We start from the raw sequence: 27,491 nt of genomic DNA, 5'->3' as shown, positions 1-27,491 counted from the left end.
CTAATCTGCATTGTTTACACTTAGTCTAACCCCCCCCCCCCCAACGGAAGTCTCCTGCAAGTTATATTCCAGCTAATTAAAGCTATTTCTCAAAAGTCCAGCGATGGTATCGCTTAGAATGAGATTCTAAGATCAAAACAGGAATGCCCAGTATAGCAGAATGAAGCACTAAACTCAATGTAACGGTCTCAAATAATTGTCTGAAAAGAATTGACAGCTTGGCCAATATGATTGCAGTTATCTGGGTAAGTGGAACCAATGTTTCAGGAAAATGTGTACCTGTGTGTCAGCTCAGGGACAGTTCCCCCAACTGTGCTTCAGAGGTTCAAAGTTCACCCTGCCTGGTGTGGGGAAAGGGACTCTCAGGCTATGAATGTCTAAGGTTCTGCAGCACTTCAAGCACTCACTACTTGACAGCTGCATCTTATGTCAAAACAAAGGCCACTGGTCACCTTTGCTGAGTTCCTGCTTCACCACCTCCTGAGTTTGCACATCTCACTCTTAGCTAGTTGGGCTCTGCAACAAGGGCCCCAGCCATAGTGTTGGCAGTGCTCTGCTTTGATTCACTCCTGCCTCCCAGATCACCTCTGCGCTTGCTAAAATCAAATGGTCGGGGGCTTTCTTAGAAGAAGCAAAACTTTTGTTATACAGTTCCCTTCAGATTTGTATCTAGAATTGGGCCAACACTTATTGGACTTGTTCTGTTTCTTGACTGTACGTCTTTATTGTGCTTTCTGTTGCTGTACGACTGAAACTGAATCAAGATGACACCAAAATAAATAATAAATAAAATTGTCAGAAATATTCAGCACCCAGCAAAACCATGATACCTTGCAGGTATCCTGGCTTTATCTTTCCTCCATGGGAATCTGAAGGGAGGATCTGGGAAGCTCATATAGTTGGCAGATCCATGAGAAACAAGACCTGTAAAGCTCAAAGGTGCTGACCTGTCCAGGTCTCTGCTTTAGTGCTGCCCGATTCAGGAAAAAAAAATTTCAATTCGATTCAGCCTATTGAATTGGTTTTTCGATTTGATTTTCCTGCCCAATTGGGTGGTTTTTTTTCAAACATCCTGGTGGGTTTATTTTATAGCCTCTTCACCCCCTTTGCCCTCTCCTAACCACTCTGGTGCTGTGGTGTAAACAAAATAAACAAAAAAGACTTTTCCTCTCTCTATTAAATCCTCACGTTTGCGGTCTAACGCCAGCTCTGGCAGGATACACGTTTAAAATCTGACATATTGTAATCACAAAACGGAAAATAAAATTAGCTTTTCTACCTTTTGTTGTCTGATCATTATTCAAATCTTGTTGGTCCCAGGCTCTGGTTGTCTTCTGATAACTTGCTTGCCAGGGTCTCCTTCTTTCTCCATGCTAGCCATCCATCTGCCATCTCCGTCCTCCCCTTCCGTTTCCCTTCCCTCCACCGGAGGTCTGGCATTTTTCTTTTTTTTCTGTCTGCATCCACAGATCCACTTTTTCTTAACTACCCTTTCATCCAGCATCTCTCCTTCCTTCCCCCCCCACCCAAGGATCCACCATCTCTCCCTTTCTTTTCCCAACTACCCTCCTATCCAGTATCTCTATCCCCCCTCCACACCATCCCTTGTGTCCAATTTCTCTCCCTTTCTGTTCCTTCCTCCCTAAATCCCACTGTCCATCATCTCTCTCCCTCTCCTCTATTTTTAGACCCATTATTTCTCCCCCCCCCCCAAGTCCGGCATATGCACGTCTCTTTGACCCCCCCTTCCCTCCCTCCCTCCATGTTCTTCTACACCAGGGCCCCCCTCCCCTGAAGGTTTGTCCCCCTGAAGGCCTGTCCCGCCCCTTGAAGGTCTGTGTCCCCCCTGAAGGCCTATGCCACCATCCCTGGCCTGTCCCCCCTTTGAAGGCCTGTCCCCCCCTTGAAGGCCTGCATCCCCCCAAGGCCTGTCCCCCCCCACTCCGAAGGACTGCGCAACCCCCCTCCCCTGGGAAGGCCTCCATGTTCCCCCTGGCCTCCCCGCACCGTTTACTTTCTAGTTGAAGCCTGCACAGAAGATCGCGGTTATAGCGCCTTTGCAAACTGCTTTGAGCTGTTTCCTCCGCTGCGATCCTGCCTCTAACGTCAGAGGAAGGGTGGGACCGCAGCAAGGAAACAGCTAAAAGCAGTTTGCAAAGACGCTATAACCGCGACCTTCTGTGCAGGCTGCAACTAGAAGGTAAATGGGGGAAGCAGGAGGCCGGAGGGAAGCCGGACGCCAGGGTGGGAAACTGGACGCCGGGGGGGGGGGGGGGGGGAAGCCAGACAGCAGCACTTCCCAACTGACCCTCCTTCCTTGTTCTCTAAAGCAGGTGCAGCAGTGGCCAGCCAGCAAGAGCAGCGCTGCCGCTCCTACTTTAGGGGGCGAGGGAGGGTCCGAATCGGGAAGCCGATTTTTTTTTATTTAAAATGATTTGAATCGATTCACCCGAAGAGAATCGGTGAACCGATTCAAATTGTGAATCGGGCAGCACTACTGCTTACAGCTTTACAATTCTGCATTCATTTTAAAAAAATGATCCCAGTTTACTTATTGTAAACATACTGCAAGTTCTGAAATCCAGACAGAATTAGGTTGAATTTGTCTCCAGCACCAAAAGATTACTCTGCAAGCCATCTAAGGTTTCTGCTTATTGAGAAAAATGGGATCTTTATAGCAGACAACATAACCCAGACAGCCAGAGATATTCTAAAGAGGTGCTTCCTAGACCACTAACTCCCTCCCCCAAATCCTCACAAGACTTTCTTCTTTTACTTAGCAAGGCAGAAACCCCATATCTTCAGCACTCTTCCACCTCACTGTTGAAGGAGGGAGAATTTCATTACAAAAAACATACTAAATCTTCCTCATTGTGCTCCAGCTCCAGCTTCCACTAAAGATCACTGCACTGCAGATTGTAAATCACAGCAAGCTTTATTTTGTTACATGTTTTGAAAGCTGTATTTTAATATTCAAACCCTCCTCTACAATGGATATCAAGTGGTGTTTAGCCCACATTCCAACATGATGGAAGTCTGCTCACATGACAGTCTGAGGCTCTAAATCCAGAGGGAGAAGACGCTCACTGCTACATGCATCCATCTCCCACTAGCAAATGGATCTCTTCTTATATACATTACAACACAGATGAACTAAAGATAATGATTACTAATAAAATACTGCTCAGCTCAGCAGTGTTCCAAAGTGATATGCTGTACATTGCTCGGCCATCTGTGCCTTTCACCGTTTGCGGGTTCCCAGTAACCCATCTGTGTCTCTCCTACGTACCTCTAAATTGCTCTAAAAGACCTGGGGTGCTGATGTATTTCGGCTCTTCAATAGCAAGGTACGGTTGGCTGGTTCAGCACTGTCCAGACCAGAATGGTGTACAACAGCACAGAAACATCAGAAGCACAAGTAACACCATTTCACCTACCAAAACTTCAAAGTAGGAATTTTAAAAATATGCTCTACCCTATATCCCACTCCCACCATCTCCTAGAATATGCTGAGAAGAAAGGTGGACAGAAAGAGGGAAAAGAAAACTTTAAAAAATGAATTCAGGACATCTTGCTGGAGATACCCTTGGCAGCCCTAAAATGTCCAGTGCTGACATGAATTGAAATCAAATAGCAAAAAAAAAAAAAAAAGAAACAGAATCTCCGGATGATTTCCAAGCAAATAATATGGACCCAGAAGCAGAAGCAGCACACTTAGGACTTTTTGGCATCTTGTGTGTTTCTTCTTTTCAGCTCACTCAAGTCAACAGGTTTAAATGCTAAGAGAAAAAAAACAACAGGAAAGTCAGAGACTCATATGTCCCCCGGGCCATACAACAGGTTTGACCATAAACATTTCATAACAGTCAAAGTGAGGCCTGAGTTTATTGCTTTCACTCCTTTATTATGGAATACTATCATCTGTTATCTTAGATTCAAGACCTACCACCTCCCCAGTGTTTGCTGAATGACTGGGTTGATGGCATGGGAGGAAGGGGGGAGACTGCTTTTCCCATTCCCTTCCTAGCATGATACAATCGCCTCACTGAGGCCTTCCTGCACCATCTTACCAGGGACAATCCTCCATTTTGCAAGGAGCTTTTTGCTCAAATACCCAACACAAGAAAGTATTTGCAGATGGAAAACAGCACATATGAGCTTTGGTCATGTCACAAAATATTCTTAACTCAGGGTGCCTCATGTAACGTAGTGAGTTGAACTCCTGGTTTTATATGTTTTGGGTGATTTCAGAGCGTTTTTTAGTGACAGATAATATTATTAGTTTTAGTGACTCATATTGTCATGTTTTTTCTTGTTGTATTGATTTGTTTGATTGTATGTATGATCGTTGGATATGCGGACTATAAATTTTTAAATAAATTCCAGGGAAGATTTCTATAAGGTTAAGTCCAACAAGCTCGAATTGCTTTAGTATCTTTACAAAAGCCAATTGTGGAGGCAGGGGTAAATTTTCCCAATTTTTATAGGTATCATCAGGCCTATATATTGCGTCAGGGTATGTATTGAATCCTCCCCGAGCTTATGGAAAATCTTACGATTGGCTGTACTTAGAGTGGCAAATTATGTCCTCATTACAATTGTTTCATGTGTTGAGTATCAAGTTACCTAGATATGTTAAGGACAATAGTATTTTATCTGATACTTGGAAAACTTTGAAATTTATTAATAAATTAACAGATATTCCAATAAAGAAATCTACTTGTGGCTAAATTCCAAGATTTAAATAGCCGGGTCTGGGATCTTCTGGAATGCAGGCAGGCATTCGTACATTAGATGATGTTATATCTAATGGGAAACTGCTTGATTTTCCTATGCTTCCAGATTGCTGGGATATCAGGTCGCCCGGTGGTATAAATTAGTTCTTGAATAAGAAACCAAAAAATGGAGCGTGTGTGTGTATATGTATGTATATGTGTATATATATATATATATATATATATATACACACATACATACACACACACCAACCTTGTGCTGCTCCCTAGTGAATAAGCCATGTACCGGTATTCCGGTGTCTATGTTTTTATTGATATCATGTCAAAGTCTGACAATCCAACTTAACTCATATTCACTATTGGTGTCAAACTTTCAATTCGTTATAGATATTTGTATGGACCTTCAGAAAGCAATCCGACCAACACTGCCGATTGCTTGTAATCTTCGTCGGTCCAGCCTTTATTAGTGCTAAATATATTTCTCTATAAATCTAAAATATATATTCAAGTTATATTTTAGATTTAAAGAGAAATATACACATAAAAATATATTTAGCACTAATAAAGGCTGGACCGACGAAGATTACAAGCAATCAGCAGTGTTGGTCGGATTGCTTTCTGAAGGTCCATACAAATATCTATGACTAATATCTATAACGAATTGAAAGTTTGACACCAATAGTCAATATGAGTTAAGTTGGATTGTCAGCCTTTGCCATGATATCAATAAAAACATAGACAACAGAATACATGATTTAATTGATGATACAACAGTAGTATTTATTTAGTGTTTCATGCCCTAGTGAATAAGGTCATTAACTCTACTGGAGAAGAAATTGCCTGAACAAATTATTTCAGATCTATGAGTGTTTCTCCTATTACATGTCTTGCAGGCTTTCAAACTTTGAACTGGACTAAAGCAAAAATATTTTTGAGACAGTCCCTACTACATATGCAACATCCATTTTCCCATATTCTATTTGAAGTCATCCTGACATTGCCAGCTGGCCTAGTCAGGCCCATCCACCCACCTCACCCTCATCTGTTGGCACTCACATTTCAGGCCAGGATTTGGGATCTTCTCCACATACTCCTCTACCAGGCCCCTCTCGCTGCCAGACAATTGGTTGCGGAGGTCCCGTTCCACACACTGCCATGCTGCAGAGAAACAGGGTAACAAACAGAATCAAAACAAAAAGAGCATTGCCTGCTACAATAAGCTCACTTTGACACAGGGGCTTATCACAGAATGGAAGCAGAGATAGATGCTAAATTCAACTAAAGCTAAAAAGGTAAAGTGCCTCAAATGCTAAACCACTGAGGAGCAAATCACAATTTGTGAATCAGGCAACCCTTGGGCATCAAGGCTCCCACAAAGATTCTTAGGGCATGACCTTATCCCTTCAGTGGATTGTTGTTCATTCCACTCTAGTGCATTTGCTAACACAAGAATCTTCAATGAATTACATTAAAAGAGCTATGAACAGCATGCCCTTGCCACCCTCCCACACCTTGTCCTTATCCTAGGTGCCTCAGACAAACCTTCATAAATGAAGCGCACATTCTCCTCATGCGCAGGGGTGAAGATCTCCGTGCTGCTGGTTGGAGAACGTGGGCTGCTATTCCTCTTTCCATTATAAACAACTCTGGACACTGGAGAGCTGCAAGACAGCAAAGCCCACTCAGTTTTGAATGGGGTGAACAGATGCAGAAAAGATGTACGCAGATCAGGATCACAATGTAGTTGTCTTGGGGCTTCTGAATTATTACCTGGTCATTGCAAATTTGTCTGTCTGGCCACTCTGATGCTGGAGCGCTTCTCGCTGGTCTGCTATGGAACTCTTCTAAATGGACAAAGGGGAAACAATGAAATGGTGTTTCAAGCATCAACCTTGGAAAATGTTCAAGCTAGGCCGACATGCCTGAAAGGCAGGATCAGGCCAAGCAGCTTATTTCTGAAAAAGATCAGCCAGTGCCTTTCCTACTTGGAAGTAAAGAGCCAGGGTATGAGCAGGATTTGCCAATGTTTTCACCCCAGTTGTCAGTTATTGTAAGTCTGCTTCCCGCTGCTTCTGTCAGAATAACAAGTAAAACCAGGTCCTCTCCTGGATCCCATTGCAGAATCTCAATATCCCCATCCTGTCCCCACAGGTTCTGCCTTAACAGCACAAGCTCAGAACACTTATGATTTTAAAGTGTTCAAGGTTTGTGCAAATGAGGCCAAAGTTTGCAGGAATAGGGATGGGGAAGGCAGAGCTGGTAAGTCCCTCCTATCTGTGCCCTTCTCTTCCTCTGCAAATCCAGATTCTGCCTCTTCTACCTTGCTGTGCCGTATGCTTGGAACAAGCTGCTTGAATCCCTATGGCGGGCTCCGTCTCCGGTAGTGTTCAAGGCCCACTTAAATGCCGACCTGTTCGAGAGTGCTTTTGGCTCCTAACTCCTCTCACCTTGGGTTCTGCATCCCCAACCCTATATGTCATGTCTGTCTGTCTGCCCAAGTTAGATCGTAAGCTCTTCTGGGCAAGGACTGTCTATAAATGTCAAAATGTATAGCGCTGTGTACTCCTTTCAGCGCTATAGAAATGATGAGTAGTAGCAGTAGTGGTAGAGGGGATGGGGCAAGAGTTAAAAGAGGGGGGATGCTAGAGGGGGAGGCAGGTGTTCAAAGAGGAGGGATAACTTCTAACTCCTCTCACCTTGGGATCTGCATCCCCAACCCTCTCTGTCTTGTCTGTCTGTCTGTCAGCTTTTCTGAGCAGGGCCTGTCTATAAATGTCAAAACTCCTTTCAGCGCTATAGAAGTGATTAGTGGTAGAGGGGGTGGGGCAAGGGTTAAAAGAGGGGGGATGCTAGAGAGAGGGGGAGGCAGGGGTTCAAAGAGGGGGGGTAACTTCTAACTCCTCCCACCTTGGGTTCTGCATCCGCAACCCTCTCTGTCTTGTCTGTCTGTCAGCTTTTCTGAGCAGGGCCTGTCTAGAAATGTCAAAACGTATAGCGCTGCGTACTCCTTTCAGCACTATAGAAATGATGAGTAGTAGCAGTAGTGGTAGAAGGGATGGGGCAAGAGTTAAAAGAGGGGGGATGCTAGAGGGGGAGGCAGGGGTTCAATGAGGGGGGGGGGTAACTTCTAACTCCTCTCAGCTTGGGTTCTGCATCCCCAACCCTCTATGTCATGTCTTGTTTGTCCAAGTTAGATCGTAAGCTCTTCTGGACAAGGACCGTCTATAAATGTCAAAACGTATAGCGCTGTGTACTCCTTTCAGCGCTATAGAAGTGATTAGTGGTAGAGGGGATGGGGCAAGAGTTAAAAGAGGGGGGATGCTAGAGGGGGAGGCAGGGGTTAAAAGAGGGGGGGTAACTTCTAACTCCTCCCACCTTACACAACCCTCTATCTGCCCAAGTTAGATCGTAAGCTCTTCTGGGCAAGGACTGTCTATAAATGTCAAAACGTATAGCGCTGTGTACTCCTTTCAGCGCTATAGAAATGATGAGTAGTAGCAGTAGTGGTAGAGGGGATGGGGCAAGAGTTAAAAGAGGGGGGATGCTAGAGGGGGAGGCAGGTGTTCAAAGAGGAGGGATAACTTCTAACTCCTCTCACCTTGGGATCTGCATCCCCAACCCTCTCTGTCTTGTCTGTCTGTCTGTCAGCTTTTCTGAGCAGGGCCTGTCTATAAATGTCAAAACTCCTTTCAGCGCTATAGAAGTGATTAGTGGTAGAGGGGGTGGGGCAAGGGTTAAAAGAGGGGGGATGCTAGAGAGAGGGGGAGGCAGGGGTTCAAAGAGGGGGGGTAACTTCTAACTCCTCCCACCTTGGGTTCTGCATCCGCAACCCTCTCTGTCTTGTCTGTCTGTCAGCTTTTCTGAGCAGGGCCTGTCTAGAAATGTCAAAACGTATAGCGCTGCGTACTCCTTTCAGCACTATAGAAATGATGAGTAGTAGCAGTAGTGGTAGAAGGGATGGGGCAAGAGTTAAAAGAGGGGGGATGCTAGAGGGGGAGGCAGGGGTTCAATGAGGGGGGGGGGTAACTTCTAACTCCTCTCAGCTTGGGTTCTGCATCCCCAACCCTCTATGTCATGTCTTGTTTGTCCAAGTTAGATCGTAAGCTCTTCTGGACAAGGACCGTCTATAAATGTCAAAACGTATAGCGCTGTGTACTCCTTTCAGCGCTATAGAAGTGATTAGTGGTAGAGGGGATGGGGCAAGAGTTAAAAGAGGGGGGATGCTAGAGGGGGAGGCAGGGGTTAAAAGAGGGGGGGTAACTTCTAACTCCTCCCACCTTACACAACCCTCTATCTGCCCAAGTTAGATCGTAAGCTCTTCTGGGCAAGGACTGTCTATAAATGTCAAAACGTATAGCGCTGTGTACTCCTTTCAGCGCTATAGAAATGATGAGTAGTAGCAGTAGTGGTAGAGGGGATGGGGCAAGAGTTAAAAGAGGGGGGATGCTAGAGGGGGAGGCAGGTGTTCAAAGAGGAGGGATAACTTCTAACTCCTCTCACCTTGGGATCTGCATCCCCAACCCTCTCTGTCTTGTCTGTCTGTCTGTCAGCTTTTCTGAGCAGGGCCTGTCTATAAATGTCAAAACTCCTTTCAGCGCTATAGAAGTGATTAGTGGTAGAGGGGGTGGGGCAAGGGTTAAAAGAGGGGGGATGCTAGAGAGAGGGGGAGGCAGGGGTTCAAAGAGGGGGGGTAACTTCTAACTCCTCCCACCTTGGGTTCTGCATCCGCAACCCTCTCTGTCTTGTCTGTCTGTCAGCTTTTCTGAGCAGGGCCTGTCTAGAAATGTCAAAACGTATAGCGCTGCGTACTCCTTTCAGCACTATAGAAATGATGAGTAGTAGCAGTAGTGGTAGAAGGGATGGGGCAAGAGTTAAAAGAGGGGGGATGCTAGAGGGGGAGGCAGGGGTTCAATGAGGGGGGGGGTAACTTCTAACTCCTCTCAGCTTGGGTTCTGCATCCCCAACCCTCTATGTCATGTCTTGTTTGTCCAAGTTAGATCGTAAGCTCTTCTGGACAAGGACCGTCTATAAATGTCAAAACGTATAGCGCTGTGTACTCCTTTCAGCGCTATAGAAGTGATTAGTGGTAGAGGGGATGGGGCAAGAGTTAAAAGAGGGGGGATGCTAGAGGGGGAGGCAGGGGTTAAAAGAGGGGGGGTAACTTCTAACTCCTCCCACCTTACACAACCCTCTATCTGCCCAAGTTAGATCGTAAGCTCTTCTGGGCAAGGACTGTCTATAAATGTCAAAACGTATAGCGCTGTGTACTCCTTTCAGCGCTATAGAAATGATGAGTAGTAGCAGTAGTGGTAGAGGGGATGGGGCAAGAGTTAAAAGAGGGGGGATGCTAGAGAGAGGGGGAGGCAGGGGTTCAAAGAGGGGGGGTAACTTCTAACTCCTCCCACCTTGGGTTCTGCATCCGCAACCCTCTCTGTCTGTCTGTCTGTCTGTCAGCTTTTCTGAGCAGGGCCTGTCTAGAAATGTCAAAACGTACAGCGCTGCGTACTCCTTTCAGCGCTAGAGAAGTGATTGGAGCTTGCAGGAATAGGGAGGGGGCAGCAGGTGTCTGGCAGGCCCCCCTCCCTCCCTCCCTCCTTGTGTTGTAAGCTCTACCGAGCAGGGACCAGCACTTACGTGCTTCCTGACAGCGCTCTCTCCGCTGCTCTCCCCACCTCCTCCTCCTCCTCCTCCTCCTCTAGCAGGAATCCCGCTGGCAGGCCCGGCCCGGAAGTGACGTCACACAGCGGTGGTGACGCGCCGGCGTCAAAGCAAGCCGTGCGACTGCGTTTTCCCTCGAGCTCAGCGCTGGGTGGGCGGAGCGAGAATGAGCAGCGCCACCAATCCCATTGCGGCGTCCTCGTCATCGATTGACAGCTGAGGTGTCCGATTTCGCGGCCTTTTAGCCCCGCCTTCCGCTGCTCTGGCTTTTAGTCAGGAAGTGGCGGGAAGTCTGGGAGCGGCAGAGTCAGACTGAAATGGAAGCCAACGCCTTGGACTCTCAGACCAATGGTCCTTCAGGCCCAGGAGCCTGTTCTCACGGTGGCCAATCAGTACCTGGCCCAAACCCAAAGAGAATCCAAGGAGTAGCAACATTCCATGTCTTTCTCAATAGCAGACTATGGACTTTTCCTCCAGGAACTTGTCCAAACCTTTCTTAAAACCAGCTACGCTCTTACCACAACCTCTGGCAATGTGTTCCAGAGCTTAACTATTCTCTGAGTGAAAAAATATTTCCCTGTAACTTCATCGAGTGTCCCCTAGTCCAGTGGTTCCCAACCCTGTCCTGGGGGACCACCAGGCCAGTCGGGTTTTCAGGATAACCCTAATGAGTATGCATGGAACAGGTTTGCATGCCTGGCACCTCCATTATATGCAGATCTCTCTCATGCATATTCATTAGGGCTATCCTGAAAACCCGATTGGCCTGGTGGTCCTCCAGGATAGGGTTGGGAACCACTGCCCTAGTCTTTGTAATTTTTGACAGAGTGAAAAATCGATCCACTTGTACCCGTTCTACTCCACTCAGGATTTTGTAGACTTCAATCATATTTCCCCTCAGCTGTCTCTTTTCCAAGCTGAAGAGCCCTAACCATTAGTCTTTCTTCATATGAGAGGAGTTCAATCCCCTTTAACATCTTGGGCGCTCTTCTTTGAACCTTTTCTAGTGCCGCTATATATTTTTTAAGATGATGAGACCAGAACTGAACGCAATACTCCAGATGAGGTCGCACCATGGAGCAATACAGGGGCATTATAACATTCTTAGTCTTAACCATCCCTTTTTAATAATTCCCAGCATCCTGTTTGCTTTTTTTTGGCCACCGCCACACATTGGGCAGAAGGTTTCATCGTATTGTCTATGGCAGGGGTGTCCAATGTCAGTCCTCGAGGGCCGCAGTCCAGTCGGGTTTTCAGGATTTCCCCAATGAATATGCATTGAAAGCAGTGCATGCAAATAGATCACATGCATATTCATTGAGGAAATCCTGAAAACCCGACTGGACTGCGGCCCTCGAGGACCGACATTGGACACCCCTGGTCTATGGTGATACCCAGATCCTTTTCTTGGGCGCTAACCCCCAAGGTGGACCCTAGCATCTGGTAACTGTGATTCAGGTGATTCTTCCCACTGTACATCACTTCGCATTTGTCCACATTAAATTTCATCTTTCCCAGTGGACGCCCAGTCTTCCAATTTCCTAAGGTCTACCTGCAATATTTCACAATCTGCATGTGTTTTAACAACTTTGAACAGTTTAGTGTCATCTGCAAATTTAATCACCTGACTTGTTCCAATTTCCAGATCATTTATAAATAAGTTAAATAGCACCAGTCCCTGAAGTACTCCACTGTTACATAAGAACATAATAATTGCCGCTGTTGGGTCAGACAAGCAGTCCGCTCACGCAGCGGTCCTTGGTCAAAGACCACCGCCCTGAGATTAGCCTCACCTGCGTACATTCTGGTTCAGCAGGAACTTGTCTAACTTTGTCTTGAATCCCTGGAGGGTGTTTTCCCCTACGACAGACTTCGGAAGAGAGTTCCAGTTTTCTACCACTCTCTGAGTGAAGAAGAACTTCCTTATGTTTGTACAGAGTCTATCCCCCTTTCAATTTTATAGGGTGCCCTCTCGTTCTCCCTACCTTGGAGAAGGTGAACAACCTGTCCTTATCTACTTATATCCTTTCAGTACCTTGAATGTTTTGATCATGTCCCCTCTAACTCTCCTCCATTGAGAAAAATGACCATTTAACCCTACCCTCTGTTTTCTATCCGATAACCAATTCCTAATCCACAATTGAACTTTGCCACCTATCCCATGACACTTTAATTTTCTCAGGAGTCTCTCGTGAGGAACTTTATCAAAAGCTTTCTGAAAATCTAGATACACTATATCAACCGGCTCCCCTTTATCCACATCTTCAAAGAAGTCAAACAAATTTGTGAGGCAAGATCTCCCTCGGCTGAACCCATGCTGACTCCGTCTCATTAAATCATGTTTGTCTACGTGTTCCACAATTTTATTTTTTATAATTGTTTCTACCATTTTGCCTGGCCCTGAAGTGAGGCTTACCGGTTTGTAATTTCCCAGATCTCCCCTGGAGCCCCTCAAATGCCCCCCCCTCCCCCATTGTAGGATTATTACATTTGCTAATATAATTGCTTTATATCACCATTTCTTCATGGATGTATTTCCTTTACAGGAAATTGGAAGATTGGGCATGCAAACAGCAGTAAATGTGAACAAATACAAAGTAGTTCGCACTGGCAAGAATAATCCAAATCATACTTACCAGATACTAGGATCCACCTTCAGAATTGAAACCCAAGGAAAAAGATCTAGGTGTCATCGTAGATCAGTGTGCCACTTTGTGTGCCACAAGACGCCAGTGAGGAGGAGAGGGGTGGCAAGAGGCACATCCTGTAGGCAGTTAGCCAATGCCTCTTTTCTCCTCACCAGTGTAGTAATAGGCTCTGCACATGCGTGGATGTCAATGTGATGACATCACACATGCCTATGATGTCATCACATCAACATCCGCTCATTTCCAGATTCCTTCCGGCCACAGAATTGAGTTTAGTGTGCTGCAGCTTTGGAAACTTTGCAGGACACTGTCATAGACATGACACTGATATCTTTTGATCAGTGTGCATCAGCCAATGGAATAGTAAGAGGAGGGCGGACTGAAGGACCGCCCCAGGTGCTGTCTTTGCAGGGACACAGACGCCCCTGCTTTCTGCCCTCTTGCATACCTCTGGAAATGTTCACCGGTGTGAGCAGCATGGGACCAGGATGTGACATCAGAAGTAAGCCGAGGCCAGCATGAGCAGCAGCTGGAAGATGTTGCTTATGTCAGCGAACATTTCAAGAGAGAGACAGGGGGGCACTCAAGTGGGGAATAGTGTGTGTGTGTGTGTGGGGGGGGGGGGGGGTCACACAGCACAGCAATGCTGGGCGCCAACCTCCCTTGCTACAGCACTGGCAGCAGAAGGTTAAAAAAGCAAACAGTGCTAGGAATTATTTGGAATGAGATGGTACCAAAAATATTATAATGCTTCTCTTCTTCGTGACTCTATACAGCGCTGCATATGTCTAGTAGTGCTAAAAAAAAAAAAAAAAATAGTAGAAGTCTTGGTGTGACCTCACCTTGAGTATTGCGCTCAGTTCTGGTTTCTGTATCTCAAAGAAGATAGAGAAGAATTAGAAGAGGTTCAAAGAAGAACCACCAAAATGATCAAGGGGATGGAACTCCTCTTGGATGAGGTTAGGGCTTGGACAAGAAGGGGAATGTGCTTGAGGTCTACAAAAGCAATCTTCTACGCTACCATGCGTGTCACGTGGAGACTATACAAAGAACTTCAAGGATGACATGGTCAAGGTATATAAAAACAAAACAAAACATGGGATCTAATCACAGGGCAAAGGTAGGGGAGGGACATTAAGGTGGGCAGACTAGATGGGCCGTGGGCCCTTATCTGCCGTCTATTTCTATGTTTCTAAAAGATATGCCTATCACCTCAGAAAACTGCATCTCTTCTCTTTCTACTCCTCACCTCCAATTTTGTACTTCTCAGGAAACTTATTGTAAACCACAATGAATCCTTGTTGAAACTTGAGGTGTATAATAAACAGTAAATGATGGACTATAAATTACGCCAGGGTACACCTGGCAGGGCCTCCGCGTGCGCGGATCGCCGGACTTGATGGACCAAAGGTCTGATCCGGAGATGGCAGTTCTTATGTTCTTATGTTCTTAGTAGGGTGTGGTATGCTTCCAAATTTCTAGACTATGAGAGGCCGCTGAAAAGTTCTAGGGCAGTCTCCATTGATGGCTATACACCTCATCCAGCGATTTTCCATTTTTTTCGGTAAGTATTTTTCACACAGAGTGATGCTTAAATGTAGCCCCAGCAGTGAGGACGGACGTCTGTGGTCCGTTTCCTGTATATGGAAAATGGATTAGGAGCAAGTGAGCGTATTTTATACCACATTCGTATCATCCGAGTGGTGGGGGAGGGGAGGACAAGTAAAATGATGGGCAAACTGGATGAACCAGGCAGATCTTTAGCTGCCATCATTTACTATGTTACCATGTTGAATTATTCTCTAATCTCTAATCTTCTATTTGTGTGTCACATATACCTATTCAGGCTCTAGGTGACATTCAGAAAGGGGTTGAAAGGGGATCAGGAGGAGGGACTAAGAGGGGCCTTGAAAGGGGAGGGGGGACAAGAAATTATACCAGCTGTACATCGCCTTAGCTGAATCTCTTCATAAAGGCAGCTAATAAATAACCCTCCCCCCTTTTTTACAAAACAATAGCGCCATTTTTAGCACCAGCCACATAGAATTCCTGAGCGTTGGAGCTGTTGCCACTGCGGCCAGCACTAAAAACCACACCTACTGTTTTGTAAAAGGGGAGGGGGGAAGAGAGGTGTAACTCTGGCAGAGTAATGAGCTGACGAGAGCAACCTTGCATCAACATTTTGCATAATCTGAAATTTCTTCGGTAATAAGTTTGAAGCTCTAACATAACATAGATTACAATAACCAAGTTGGGAAATGAGAAAATTTTTGATTCTACATAATTTCCTTATTAACATAAACAATTTCTTAACCAAAGACAAAATTTGTGCATCCAGTGTCAATAACCTGTTGATAAGAACTGACAAACTTGAATTGTGAACCATCAATTTGCAAAACAGTTATTCTAAATCTGGTCAATTTGACCAATCATGAAAATTTTTGTTTTGTCTTTATTCAGCTTTAGAAAATGATGATTAATTATCCACTTCAAGATGACTAATACAATTAATAAAGCAAGCTGAGGCCTTAGCAGGAGTTGATCGCACTGGAAGCAGAATGGTTATATCATCTGCATACATAAAAACACTTTCCAGTGCAATAGGTGAGTCATTCTAGACAGATGGGTTATATCCCTATAGCCAGACGCGTGCATCTGCTATACTTCACTGGGCTCCTTAACTCCACCTACAGTTCTTCCCTTCTGCACGTATGCAGGAGTGTTTGTTCTGCTTGCCCCATTTTATTTGGTGTATTTTTTCATCCCTTTTTCATGGATTCTGGTGCTTGCAGAACACACAGACTTCGGTCTATAGCTGACAGGCAGATCCCACTGCGTACCTGTTAGCCAGCCTGCATAGATCTCTCTGGAGCTCAGGGCCGTCACTGACGTGGTCTCACGTACTGTTAAGCAGGGGTCGAGCGCAGGCTGTTGGGCGCCCATAGGAGATTCAGTGGTGTCTTGCAGGGGGCGGGCTGTATCTTTGTGCCGCTGCCTGTCCCTGTGCGCATCCGTTAGTATGCGGGGGTGGAGGTATAGTCAGGCATAGGAGTCTGATTGGCAGCCTGAAGATCAGCTTTCCAGAAGCATTCCTAACATTGTAGCAGTGAATTTCTCATCCAGCTACTGTGAGAGAGCTGAAAGCAGGTTGCAGCACTGATCCTATCAGGTCACAGTGAGTACACAGGCTGACAGCCTGTAAACAACATCGGGAGAGGTTAGAAAAGTGGGATTTTTAATGTATCTGAATGTGCTCCTGTGTTTCCCCACTCCTGAAAAAATCTTAAAAATCGCTGTTTTTAGAGTTTGGGAAGTGTGAAAAATATTGTGATTTTGGTGTGAATTTTTTGACAGCGTCCATCTTGGATTTTTAGCAATCTTTTTTTCAAAAGTTCCCTGCTTCTTCAGAACTGCAAATTTTGACTGGAAATCTGTTGGGTTGGAGTCCTTGGGCTCTCATGTGGATTTTTGCCAGATTGCACAAATTTAGCGCTTTTAGAGTATCCGTGTGCCATGTGCTGGCAGTTTCCAGCTTAGACTCTCCCCTGCTGAAGCAGGTGGCCAAACACTCAGCTAGACCGGCAGGGTTGTCTTTTTTGTTTTCAGGGCTCAACCTGGCTGGCGATTCTGTTCACCAGACTGCGGCCCCTCTACAGCCTAATAAACACAAATTTAAGCAATTTAAGGGTGACTACGCCCCAGGAGCTGGACACATTTTCTACATTTATGAATTTTTTGTGGTTTGAGTTTCAGAACAAGTGCTCTCCCTCTGAGCAGTCTCAAGCCCCCTCCACAGCATCTCTTAGGGCGTTGTGCCTTTGGGCACATCCTTGCCTCAGCCTGCTGAAGGAGATGTTTTTCTTACTAATCCCTTGGGTTTGTAGATACAGCGCATCCTGGAGCGGGAGATCAGCGGCTGTGTGCTGGATTTGTGGATCCCTCTGGGGTCTTGGATCCTACTGTCCTGCGCTTATTTAAGTTTGCGGCTCTGCCAGACCTTATTTCTGAGTCTTTGCAGAAATTGAACTGAAGTTACTCAGCCAGCTCCGTTCACTTCTTCCTCCTGGCTCTGTGGTGTGCGTCCGCAATCTGCTACCTTTTCCTGGCACCCTGATATGAGTGTTCTGGTCTTGGAGCAGTTTGATTCTCCAAAGGGTGCTCATAAAAGTGCTAGAGCTAGGTCATGCTTGCATCCCCTGGCACAGGAGAGTCAGCCCAGGGTGAATTCATTGGTGGCACAGGTGACTAAGCACAGCTCTCTCCACAGAGGGGTGTAGTGCTAAAGAATATGCAGGATCGCTGGGTAGATGTGGTCCTCAGAGAGCTCATTGGAACAGCTGCTTTAGGCATCAAAGCTGCTTCTGTGACGTCTTTTGTCACATGTGTCTGTCTCTCTCGGCTGCACACACTAGAGAGTGAGGCAGTGGAGCCCCCTCCTCAACTTCTTTTGCCTGGGACCAATTATATGGCTGGTGCATTGTATGACCTTTTGTGAGTTTTGGCAAAGGTGTCAGTATACTCCATCTCTGCTCACAGAATGCTCTGAATCAGATAGCGGGATGGTGATTCCATTTCCAAAGCTACTTTGGCTAGACTGCCTTTTTAAGGGGCAGTTATTGTTTGGCAAAGTCTGGACAACCTCATGGATTCTGTGATAAACCGTCACCCTAAGACCCTCCACAGGTTCTGATTCTAATTTTCAAGGCTCACAGCAATCCCAACTGTATGCAAGTGCCACATCACAGAGGTTTTCACAGGGCTTATGACGGTATACTGGCTACAGGTGTTCCCAGCCTTCCACCTCCCATTCTGTGCCCTCTGCCAAAGTCATAGACACCAGATAAAGGGATGCCTCTTCAGATAGGGGGCCGGCTCTCAGCATTTCTTCCCGCCTCGAAGCACATTACATCTCTGACCAGTCAGGCTACAAGTTGGAATTTGTCCCGCCTCTGACAGATTGGTTCGTGGACTCTCCTACAGGTCACCTGGACAAAGCACGCAAGGTTCAAGCCACCATTCAGCGCTTGCTAGATATTCAAACTATAGAGCCGGTGCCACTTGACCATATGGGCTCAGGCAGATACTCTACTATATCATGCCAAAGAAAGGCTAAGAAGATTGGCAGCCTATACCGCCTCTTCAGTACCTGAATGCGGCTCTCAAGGTTCCACACTTTCGCATGGAGTACGTGTGTTCAATCATTGTAGTAGTGGCCCCAGGAGTTTGTCGCTCTGGCTTTCACGGAGGCATACTTGTACTTTCCCATTTTTCTGGCCCACTGCAAATTTTTGCAGTTTCATGTTCTGAAACAGCATTACCAATTCTCAGCTCTGCCTTTTGGATTAGCGACAGTACTCTTGACATTCACCAAGGTGATGGTGGTTATGGCAGCTTATCTACGAATGATGGGTCTCCAAGTTCACCCTTACTTAAGACGACTGGTTGATCAGAGCTCCCTTGTTGACCGAGGGTTGGCGCATGGTGGAGTGGGTGCTCTAGCTGCTGAAGGAACTGAACTGGATTGCCAACTTCAGAAAGAGACATTTGACACCCACGCAATCGCTGGAATACCTGGGGAGTTCTCTTCGACATGGTTGTGGGCCGTGTCTATCTTCCAGAAGCCCGCCGGCTGAAACTATGTGCCCAGATTTCTTCCCTTATAGAACAGCCAGCTCCTTCATCATGGGACTATCTTCAAGTTCTGGGCTCCATGGTTGCCACACTGGACATGGTTCCTTGGGCGAGGGCATACATGCATCTTCTTCAGCATGCTTTGCTCTCTCGATGGGCTCCGCACATTGATGCCTTGCAGGCCTGTCTTCCTTAGACTCTGGAAGCTCCAGCAAGCATGGGCAGGTGGCTTCTCCCGCAATCACTCCGTAGGGGCTTACCATTACACATTGCCTCCTAGATCGTGGTGATGACAGATGCCAGCCTTTGGAGCTGGGGAGCCCATTGCAATTGTTGTCCTGTTCAGGGGTATCTGACTTCCAATCATCCGGTTGGAGCTCAAGATCATTTGGCTGGATCTGGTGTGATTGCAGAGGACTCTGGAGGGCCAAGCAGTCAGGGTCTTCTCTGACAATATGACAGCAGTAGCCTACGCCAATCGCTAGGGAGGGACCATGAGCACTCCTCTAGCTCAGGAAGCCCACCTTCTTTTTCTTTGGGCGGAACGTCACCTCCTAGTGCTGATGGCAGTGCATGTGGCGGGGGTCGACAATGTTTAAGCAGACTTCCTCAGCAGGCAGACTCTGGATCCAGGCGAGTGGGCCCTGTCCGCAGTGGCATTCCGAGCCATAGTGCGACACTGGAGGTCAGCCCTACTTTGACCTCATGGCCATGGCAAGAAACAAGAAAGCAGATTGCTTCTTCAGTCGAAGATCTGAGCCCAGAAGCGAGGGGCTCGACACTCTGGTGCAGCCATAGCCTCCGGAGATTCTCCTATACGTCTTTCCTCCTTGGCCGATGATCAGCCAGGTAATTCGGCAGATCAAGGCCATCCAGGCCATGTCATTCTGGTGGCTCCAGATTGGCCTTGAAGACTTTGGTATGTAGATCTGATGCACCTGCATAGGGGTTGCAGCCTTCAGCTGATCTCCCATCCAGACCTCCTCACACAGGGTTCTGTAACCACGGAGGATTCAGGTCATTTTGCTTTTACAGTATGGCTCTTGAGCGCACAGCCTTAGAACACAAAGGATATTCTGTAATGGTTATTAATACTCTTCTCAAGTCTAAGAAGTCGTCCATGGTTTCTGCATACGCCAAGGCATGGAAGGCCTTCCAACATTGGTGCACCCAGGACAAGGTGGACCCTTATTCAGCTCCGATCTCGTTGATTCTCGCCTTTCTTCAGGCTGACCTGGATAAAGGCCTCACTGTGGCATCTCTTCGAGTTCTCTTGTTTCAGATCTTGGGATGTCGGTCCTCATTGGCATCTCAACCTGATTTTACTAGATTTCTAAAGGGGGCTCTTCGTGTCAGACCACTAGTTAAGCAACCTTTCCTTTCCTGGAACCTTAACTGGGTGCTGTCTAGCCTTGCCAAGGCTCCTTTTGGAGCCCCTTTGAGATGCTTCCCTCTTGGACTTGACACTCAAGACCATTATTCTGGTTCCCATTACTTTGCATGGGGACACAGTACTGTTAGGGGACTTCAATATGCCCGATGCAGAATGGAACACACTTTCCGCGACAACCAGCGGCAGCAGAAGACTATTAACAGCCATAAAAGAAGCACGACTCAAACAAAGGGTATTGGAGCCCACTAGGGACCAGGCGATACTGGACCTTGTACTCACCGAAGGAGAAAGCGTCTCGGAGGTTTCGGGGGGGGGGGGGGGGGATACGCTAGCCTCCAGTGACCACAACATGGTATGGTTCAACTGCAGGAAAGATTTCACTAGGTCAAACAACAACAACAAAAGTCCTCAACTTTCAGGGCACTGACTTCGAACGCATGGGAGATTTCGTCCATCAGGCATTGCAAAACCAAGCTGAAACCGATAATGTAGAGGTTATGTGGTCAACCCTGAAATCTACCCTACATGAAGCAACAAACCGCTATATAAAAACAGTAAGCAAATGACAGAGAAACAACAGACCCCAGTGGTTCACTGCAGAGATTTCAGACCTCGTTAAAGAAAAGAAGAAAGGGAGGCAAAAGAAGTCTATCTGACCAGGTCTAAAGCTGTCAAGAACATAAGAACATAAGAACATAAGAAGTTGCCTCCGCTGAGGCAGACCAGAGGTCCATCTCGCCCAGCGGTCCGCTCCCGCGGCGGCCCATCAGGCCCATTTGCCTAAGCAATGGTCCCAGACTATCCCTATAACCTACCGCTACTCTTATCTGTACCCCTCAATTCCTTTATCCTCTAGGAACCTATCCAAACCTTCTTTGAAGCCTTGTAACGTGCTCCGGCCTATCACAGCCTCCGGAAGCGCGTTCCATGTGTCCACCACCCTCTGGGTGAAAAAGAACTTTCTGGCATTTGTTTTAAACCTGTCTCCTTTTAGTTTTTCCGAGTGCCCCCTTGTACTTGTGGTTCCCCGTAATCTGAAAAATCTGTCCCTGTCTACTTTTTCTATACCCTTCAGGATCTTGAAGGTTTCTATCATGTCTCCTCTAAGTCTCCGCTTTTCCAGGGAGAACAGCCCCAGCTTTTTCAGTCTGTCAGTATATGAGAGGTTTTCCATACCTCTTATCAGTTTAGTTGCTCTTCTCTGGACTCTCTCAAGTACCGCCATGTCCTTTTTGAGGTACGGCGACCAATATTGGACACAGTACTCCAGATGCGGTCGCACCATTGCACGATACAGTGGCAGGATGACCTCCTTTGTCCTGGTCGTGATACCCTTCTTAATGATACCCAACATTTTGTTTGCTTTTCTTGAGGCTGTGGCGCACTGTGCCGACGCCTTCAAAGACGTGTCCACCATCACTCCCAGGTCTCTTTCAAGGTTACTTACCCCTAGCAATGATCCTCCCATTTTGTAGCTGAACATCGGGTTCTTTTTCCCTACATGCATGACCTTGCATTTCCCTACATTAAAGTTCATTTGCCATTTTTTGGCCCATTCTTCTAGCGTCGTTAGGTCCCTTTGCAGATCTTCGCAGTCTTCCATGGTATCAACCCTGCGGTAGAGTTTGGTGTCATCCGCAAATTTAATAACTTCGCAATTTGTTCCTGCCTCCAGGTCATTAATAAATATATTGAACAGGAGCGGTCCCAGCACCGACCCCTGCGGAACTCCGCTCGTGACCCCATGCCAGTCCGAGTAATGGCCCTTCACTCCAACCCTCTGTTTCCTGTCCGCCAGCCAGTTTTTGATCCATCGGTGGACCTCCCCTTGCACCCCGTGTCTCCACAGTTTTTTAAGCAGTCTTTCGTGCGGTACCTTGTCAAAGGCTTTTTGAAAGTCAAGGTAAATGATGTCAATGGATACCCCTTTATCCACCTGTCTGTTTACCCCCTCAAAGAAGTACAATAAGTTTGTGAGGCATGACCTACCCTTGCAGAAGCCGTGCTGGCTCGACTTTAGCTGTCCATTGTTTTCTATGTGTTCACAGATACTGTCCTTAATCAGTGCTTCCATCATTTTTCCCGGGACCGAGGTCAAGCTCACCGGCCTGTAGTTCCCCGGGTCCCCCCTTGAACCCTTCTTGAAGATGGGTGTGACATTCGCAATTTTCCAATCCTCCGGGATCTCTCCAGTTTTTAAGGATAGGTTACATATTTGGCGAAGTGGCTCTGCTATTACGTTCCTTAGTTCCTTGAGTACCCTTGGGTGAATGCCGTCTGGACCTGGTGATTTGTCGCTCTTTAGTCTGTCTATCTGCCTGAGGACATCCTCTTGGCTTACCTCTAGTTGGACCAGCTTTTCATCCCGATCCCCATTTACGATGTCCTCCGGTTCCGGAATATTGGATGTGTCCTCCCTCGTGAAGACTGACGTGAAGAACTTATTTAACCTGTCTGCTATCTCTTTTTCCTCTTTTACCACTCCTTTTTTGTCTCCATCATCCAATGGCCCCACTTCTTCCCTTGCCGGTTGCTTCCCCTTCACATATCTGAAGAACGATTTGAAGTTTGTTGTTTCCCCCGCCAGTCTCTCCTCATATTCCCTTTTAGCTTTTTTAACCACACGGTGACACTCCCTTTGGTGTTCTTTGTGTTCCTTTTGGTTGTCCATTGTTTGGTCCTTTTTCCATTTTTTGAACGATGCTTTCTTGTCACTTATCGCCTTTTTTACTGCAGTTGTTATCCACGCTGGGTTTTTTTTTCGGTTTTTTTTGCACCCCTTCCTGAATCTGGGGATGTACAGGTTCTGTGCCTCTTGCATGGTGCCCTTGAGTAGGGACCAGGCTTTTTCTACAGACTCCATCTTCCTTTCGCTACTGTTGAGTTTCTTTCCCACCAATTTCCTCATGCCATCATAATTCCCTTTTTTGAAGTTGAGTGCTGTCGCTGTGGATCTTTTCACCTTTGATGGTCCAATTTCCAGCTTGCACTGGATCATGTTGTGATCGCTGTTTCCTAGGGGTTCTAGCACCGCCACCTCCTTTGCAGGTCCCCCTAGCCCATTGAGGATTAGGTCGAGAGTTGCATCCCCCCGTGTTGGTTCCGTGACCAGCTGTTCCATGAAACAGTCCCTCGTGGTTTCCAGGAATTTGGTCTCCCTTGTGCAGTCAGAGAGGCCAAGCTTCGAATAGACGAGAACCTAGCAAAGAACATTAAGAAGGGGGATAAATCCTTCTTTAGGTATATTAGTTACAGAAAAAGGAACACAGATGGGATAATACGTCTTAGAAAACCGGACGGGAATTATGTAGAATCGGACTCCGATAAAGCCGAACTACTAAATGAATACTTCTGCTCAGTCTTCACTTGCGAAGCGCCGGGATCCGGACCACAACTACAGACAAGGAAAAGCTCGGAAGACCCATTTTGAAATTTCGAGTTCACGCCCAGCAGCGTCTATTGTGAATTATCAAGACTCAAAGTAAACAAAGCCATGGGACTGGACAACCTACACCCCAGGGTGCTTAGAGTTATGTGATGTCCTGCTCTTCAAACTCTCCCTGAGTACGGGAAGAGTCCCCTTGGACTGGAAAACAGCTAACGTTATTCCACTACACAAAAAGGGCTGCAGGACAGAGACTGCGAATTACAGACCGGTGAGTCTCACATCCATAGTGAGTAAACTCATGGAAACACTAATCAAACAGAAATTAGATATGATCTTGGACGAGGAGAACCTACGGGATCCCCACCAACACAGATTTACCAAGGGAAGGACCTGCCAATCAAATCTAATTGGCTTCTTTGACTGGGTAACAAGAAAGCTGGTTGCGGGGGAGTCCCTGGATGTGTACTTGGACTTCAGTAAAGCTTTTGATAGCGTCCCACACCGCAGGTTATTGAACAAGCTGAAGTCGATGGGATTAGGGGAAACATTAACTGCATGGGTTAATGATTGGCTAAGCGATAGACTTCAGAGGGTAGTGGTAAACGGTACGCCATCCAAAACGTTGGAGGTGACCAGTGGAGTGCCACAGGGCTCGGTCTTGGGCCCGATCCTCTTCAACATATTCGTGAGTGACCTGACTCAAGGGCTTAAAGGTAAAATCATTATTTGCCAATGACGCCAAACTATGCAACTTAGTAAGTAAAAACACTTTGCCCGACAGTATGATGCAGGACCTACTTCTTTGGAACTCTGGTCCTCGACTTGGCAGCTAAGCTTCAATGCTAAAAAATGTAAAGTCATGCACCTTGGCAGCAGAAATCCGTGCAGAACATACACACTAAATGGTGAGACCTTAGCCAGGACCAAAGCAGAACGTGATTTGGAAGTGATCATTAACGAAGACATGAAAACTGCCAATCAGGTGGAGAAGGCTTCATCCAAGGCAAGACAAATGATGGGTTGTATCCATAGGGGTTTTGTCAGCAGGAAGCCCAAAGTCATAATGCCGTTGTACAGATCCATGGTGAGACCTCATCTGGAATATTGTATACAATTCTGGAGACCACATTACCAAAAAGATGTGCTGAGAATTGAGTCGGTTCAACGGAAGGCCACCAGAATGGTCACGGGACTCAAGGATCTCCCGTATGAAGAAAGGCTGAATAAATTGCAGCTGTACTCATTTGAGGAACGAAGAGAGAAAGGAGACATGATTGAGACGTATAAATATATCACGGGCCGTATCGAGGTGGAAGATGATATCTTCTTCCTTAAAGGACCCTCGGCCACAAGAGGGCATCCGCTGAAAATCAAGGGAGGGAAATTTCATGGAGACTCCAGGAAGTATTTCTTCACCGAAAGGGTGGTCGATCGTTGGAATGAACTTCCACTACAGGTGATGGAGGCCAGCAACGTGCTAGATTTTAAAAGTAAATGGGATATACATGTGGGATCTCTAGGAAGGTAAAGCCAGGGGGGTGGGTCATTAGTGTGGGCGGGGGGGGGGGGGGTCATTAGAGTGGGCAGACTTAGAAACATAGAAAGATGACGGCAGATAAGGGCCATATAGCCCATCAAGTCTGCCCACACTATTTACCCACCCTCTTAAGTCTTCTGACCCCTTAATGGGTCTTCTGACCCTTGATGGGCTATGGCCCTTTTCTGCCGTCTTTTTCTATGTTTCTATGATGTGTGTCGGAATTAGAGAGTTGCACGGGGACAGAAATCCCACCCATCCCCGCCCGTCCCCGCCCGTATCCTCTCCGTCCCCACCCGTCCCCGTCAGGATCGTCTCCGTCCCCATCCGTCCCCGTCAGGATCCTCTCCGTCCCCACAAGGAATTACCTCCATCCCCGCCCTTCCCCATAAAAAGCAGCAATTACTTCTGACAGGATCATCAATTCCACAGTTTCTTTTGTGTTTGCGCTGCTGTTTTCCTTGTGGAATCTCTTTGGTGGAACCCTTTTTTTTCTGTTCAGGTAATTAACTTAAACCCCCTCTTTTACTAAGGCTGACATGTCCATTATATTATATGGACGAACCCTGCTTCCAAAGCCTTCCATCCCTGTGGGAGTCCCGTGAGCCAGAGGGGGGTCCTCGTGGGAGTCCCATGGGTTAGGGAGGAACCCCGCAGGACCCGCGGGATTCCCGTGATCCCCGTTCCTATGCAGACCTCTAGTCGGAATATAAGCTCTGGCTTGCATAGAACCCTTCCTCCATATTTCAGAGACTGGACATAAGAACATAAGAATTTCCACTGCTGGGTCAGACCAGTGGTCCATCGTGCCCAGCAGTCCGCTCATGTGGCTGCCCCCAGGTCACAGTCCGCTCACGCAGTGGCCCCCCAGGTCAAAGACCAGTGCTCTAAATGAGTCCAGCCTCACCTGCGTACGTTCTAGTTTAGCAGGAACTTGTCCAATTTTGTCTTGAATCCCTGGAGGGTGTTTTCCCCTATAACAGACTCCGGAAGAGTGTTCCGGTTTTCTACCACTCACTGGGTGAAGAAGAACTTCCTTACGTTTGTACGGAATCTATCCCCTTTTAACTTTAGAGAGTGCCCTCTCATTCTCCCTACCTTGGAGAGGGTGAACAATCTGCCTTTATCTGCTAAGTCTAGTCCCTTCAGTATTTTGAATGTTTTGATCATGTCCCCTCTCAGTATCTTCTTTTCAAGGAAGTTGAGGCCCAGTTTCTCCAATCTCTCACTGTACAGCAACTCCTCCAGCCCCTTAACCATTTTAGTCGCTCTTCTCTGGACCCTTTTGAGTAGTACCATGTCCTCCAGGTGAGGGCACACCATGGCCCGGTACAGCGACATAACCTTCTCCGATCTGTTCGTGATCCCCTTCTTTATCATTCCTAACATTCTGTTTGCCCTTTTTGCCACCACTGCACATTGCGCAGACGGCTTCATCGACTTGTCGATCAGAACTCCCAAGTCTCTTTCCTGGGAGGTCTCTCCAAGTACTACCCTGGACATCCTGTATTCCTGCTTGAGATTTTTGTTACCGACATAAGAACATAAGAACATAAGAACTGCCATCTCCGGATCAGACCCATGGTCCATCGAGTCCGGCGATCCGCACACGCGGAGGCCCAGTCAGGTATACACCTGATGTAGTTTTAGTCACCCATAACCCTCTATGCCTCTCATAAGGAGATGTGCATCTAATTTGCCTTTGAATCCTAGCACAGTGGATTCCTTAATAACCTCCTGTGGAAGAGCATTCCAGGCGTTCACCACTCGCTGCGTAAAGCAGAACCTCCTGACATTTGTCCTGGACTTGTCCCCCCTTAGCTTTAAACCATGTCCTCTTGTCCGTGTCACGTTGGACAGTGTAAATAATTTGTTTTTCTGCTCTATTTTATCGATGTCTTTCAGTATTTTGAACGTCTCTATCATGTCCCCTCGCAGCCTCCTCTTCTCAAGGGAGAACAGTCCTAGTTTCTTGAGTCGTTCCTCATATTCCAAGTTCTCCATACCTCTTATTAGCTTCGTTGCTCGTCTCTGCACCCTCTCCAGCAGTTTTATATCCCTCTTTAGTTGAACCTCATTTGCCATGTCGATGCCAATTTCTCGAGCTTGATTATGTCACATTGCAGATCTTCGCAATCCCCCTGTGTCTTCACTACTCTGAATAACTTCATATTGTCTGCAAATTTAATCACCTCACTCGTCGTACCAATGTTCAGATTGTTTATAAAGATCTGGACATTGGTACGATGAGTGATGTGATTCAATTTTCCGATGATATGAAGTTTCCCTTTGGATGGTTCCTTCCTTCCTGCCGAAGGTGGTTTCGGCTTACCATGTTAATCAGGAAGTGCATTTAATTGCTTTTCCGCCTACTTGTTCCAGGTCACAAGATTGCCTGTTGAAGAAACCAGATGTGCGCAGAGTTCTTCTGTGTTATCTGGAGGTTACCGAGTTTCGTCTCTCTGACCATTTGTTTGTGCTGACTCATTCAGTTAAGGCC

The 27,491-nt window shown here is 46.7% G+C and overlaps 1 protein-coding gene across 1 annotated transcript; it reads right to left on the bottom strand.

Annotated features, from left to right (window-relative positions):
- Window positions 1-2,914: 2,914 nt before the first annotated feature.
- Window positions 2,915-10,501, bottom strand: MCRIP1 (MAPK regulated corepressor interacting protein 1). Its single transcript, XM_033961278.1, has 5 exons — window positions 10,371-10,501; window positions 6,507-6,580; window positions 6,279-6,397; window positions 5,793-5,894; window positions 2,915-3,779 (listed from the first exon to the last, which is right to left on the bottom strand). The coding sequence occupies exons 2-5, from the start codon at window positions 6,512-6,514 to the stop codon at window positions 3,715-3,717; spliced, it is 294 nt and encodes a 97-aa protein (XP_033817169.1). The 5' UTR covers window positions 6,515-6,580; window positions 10,371-10,501; the 3' UTR covers window positions 2,915-3,714.
- Window positions 10,502-27,491: the final 16,990 nt, after the last annotated feature.

This window comes from Geotrypetes seraphini, chromosome 10, assembly GCF_902459505.1.
Source record: "Geotrypetes seraphini chromosome 10, aGeoSer1.1, whole genome shotgun sequence".
Taxonomy (NCBI): Eukaryota; Metazoa; Chordata; class Amphibia; order Gymnophiona; family Dermophiidae; genus Geotrypetes; species Geotrypetes seraphini.
This window is presented reverse-complemented; position numbering and strand designations above follow the sequence as displayed.

Bases quoted from the DNA above. Each gene is read 5' to 3' on its own strand.
- MCRIP1 (XM_033961278.1), bottom strand. The intron at 5,895-6,278 runs GTTTGTCTGAGG...GTTTCTCTGCAG, and splicing joins TGTGCGCTTCATTTATGAAG to CATGGCAGTGTGTGGAACGG. The intron at 3,780-5,792 runs GTGAGTGCCAAC...TTTTTCTCTTAG, and splicing joins CCCAAATCCTGGCCTGAAAT to CATTTAAACCTGTTGACTTG.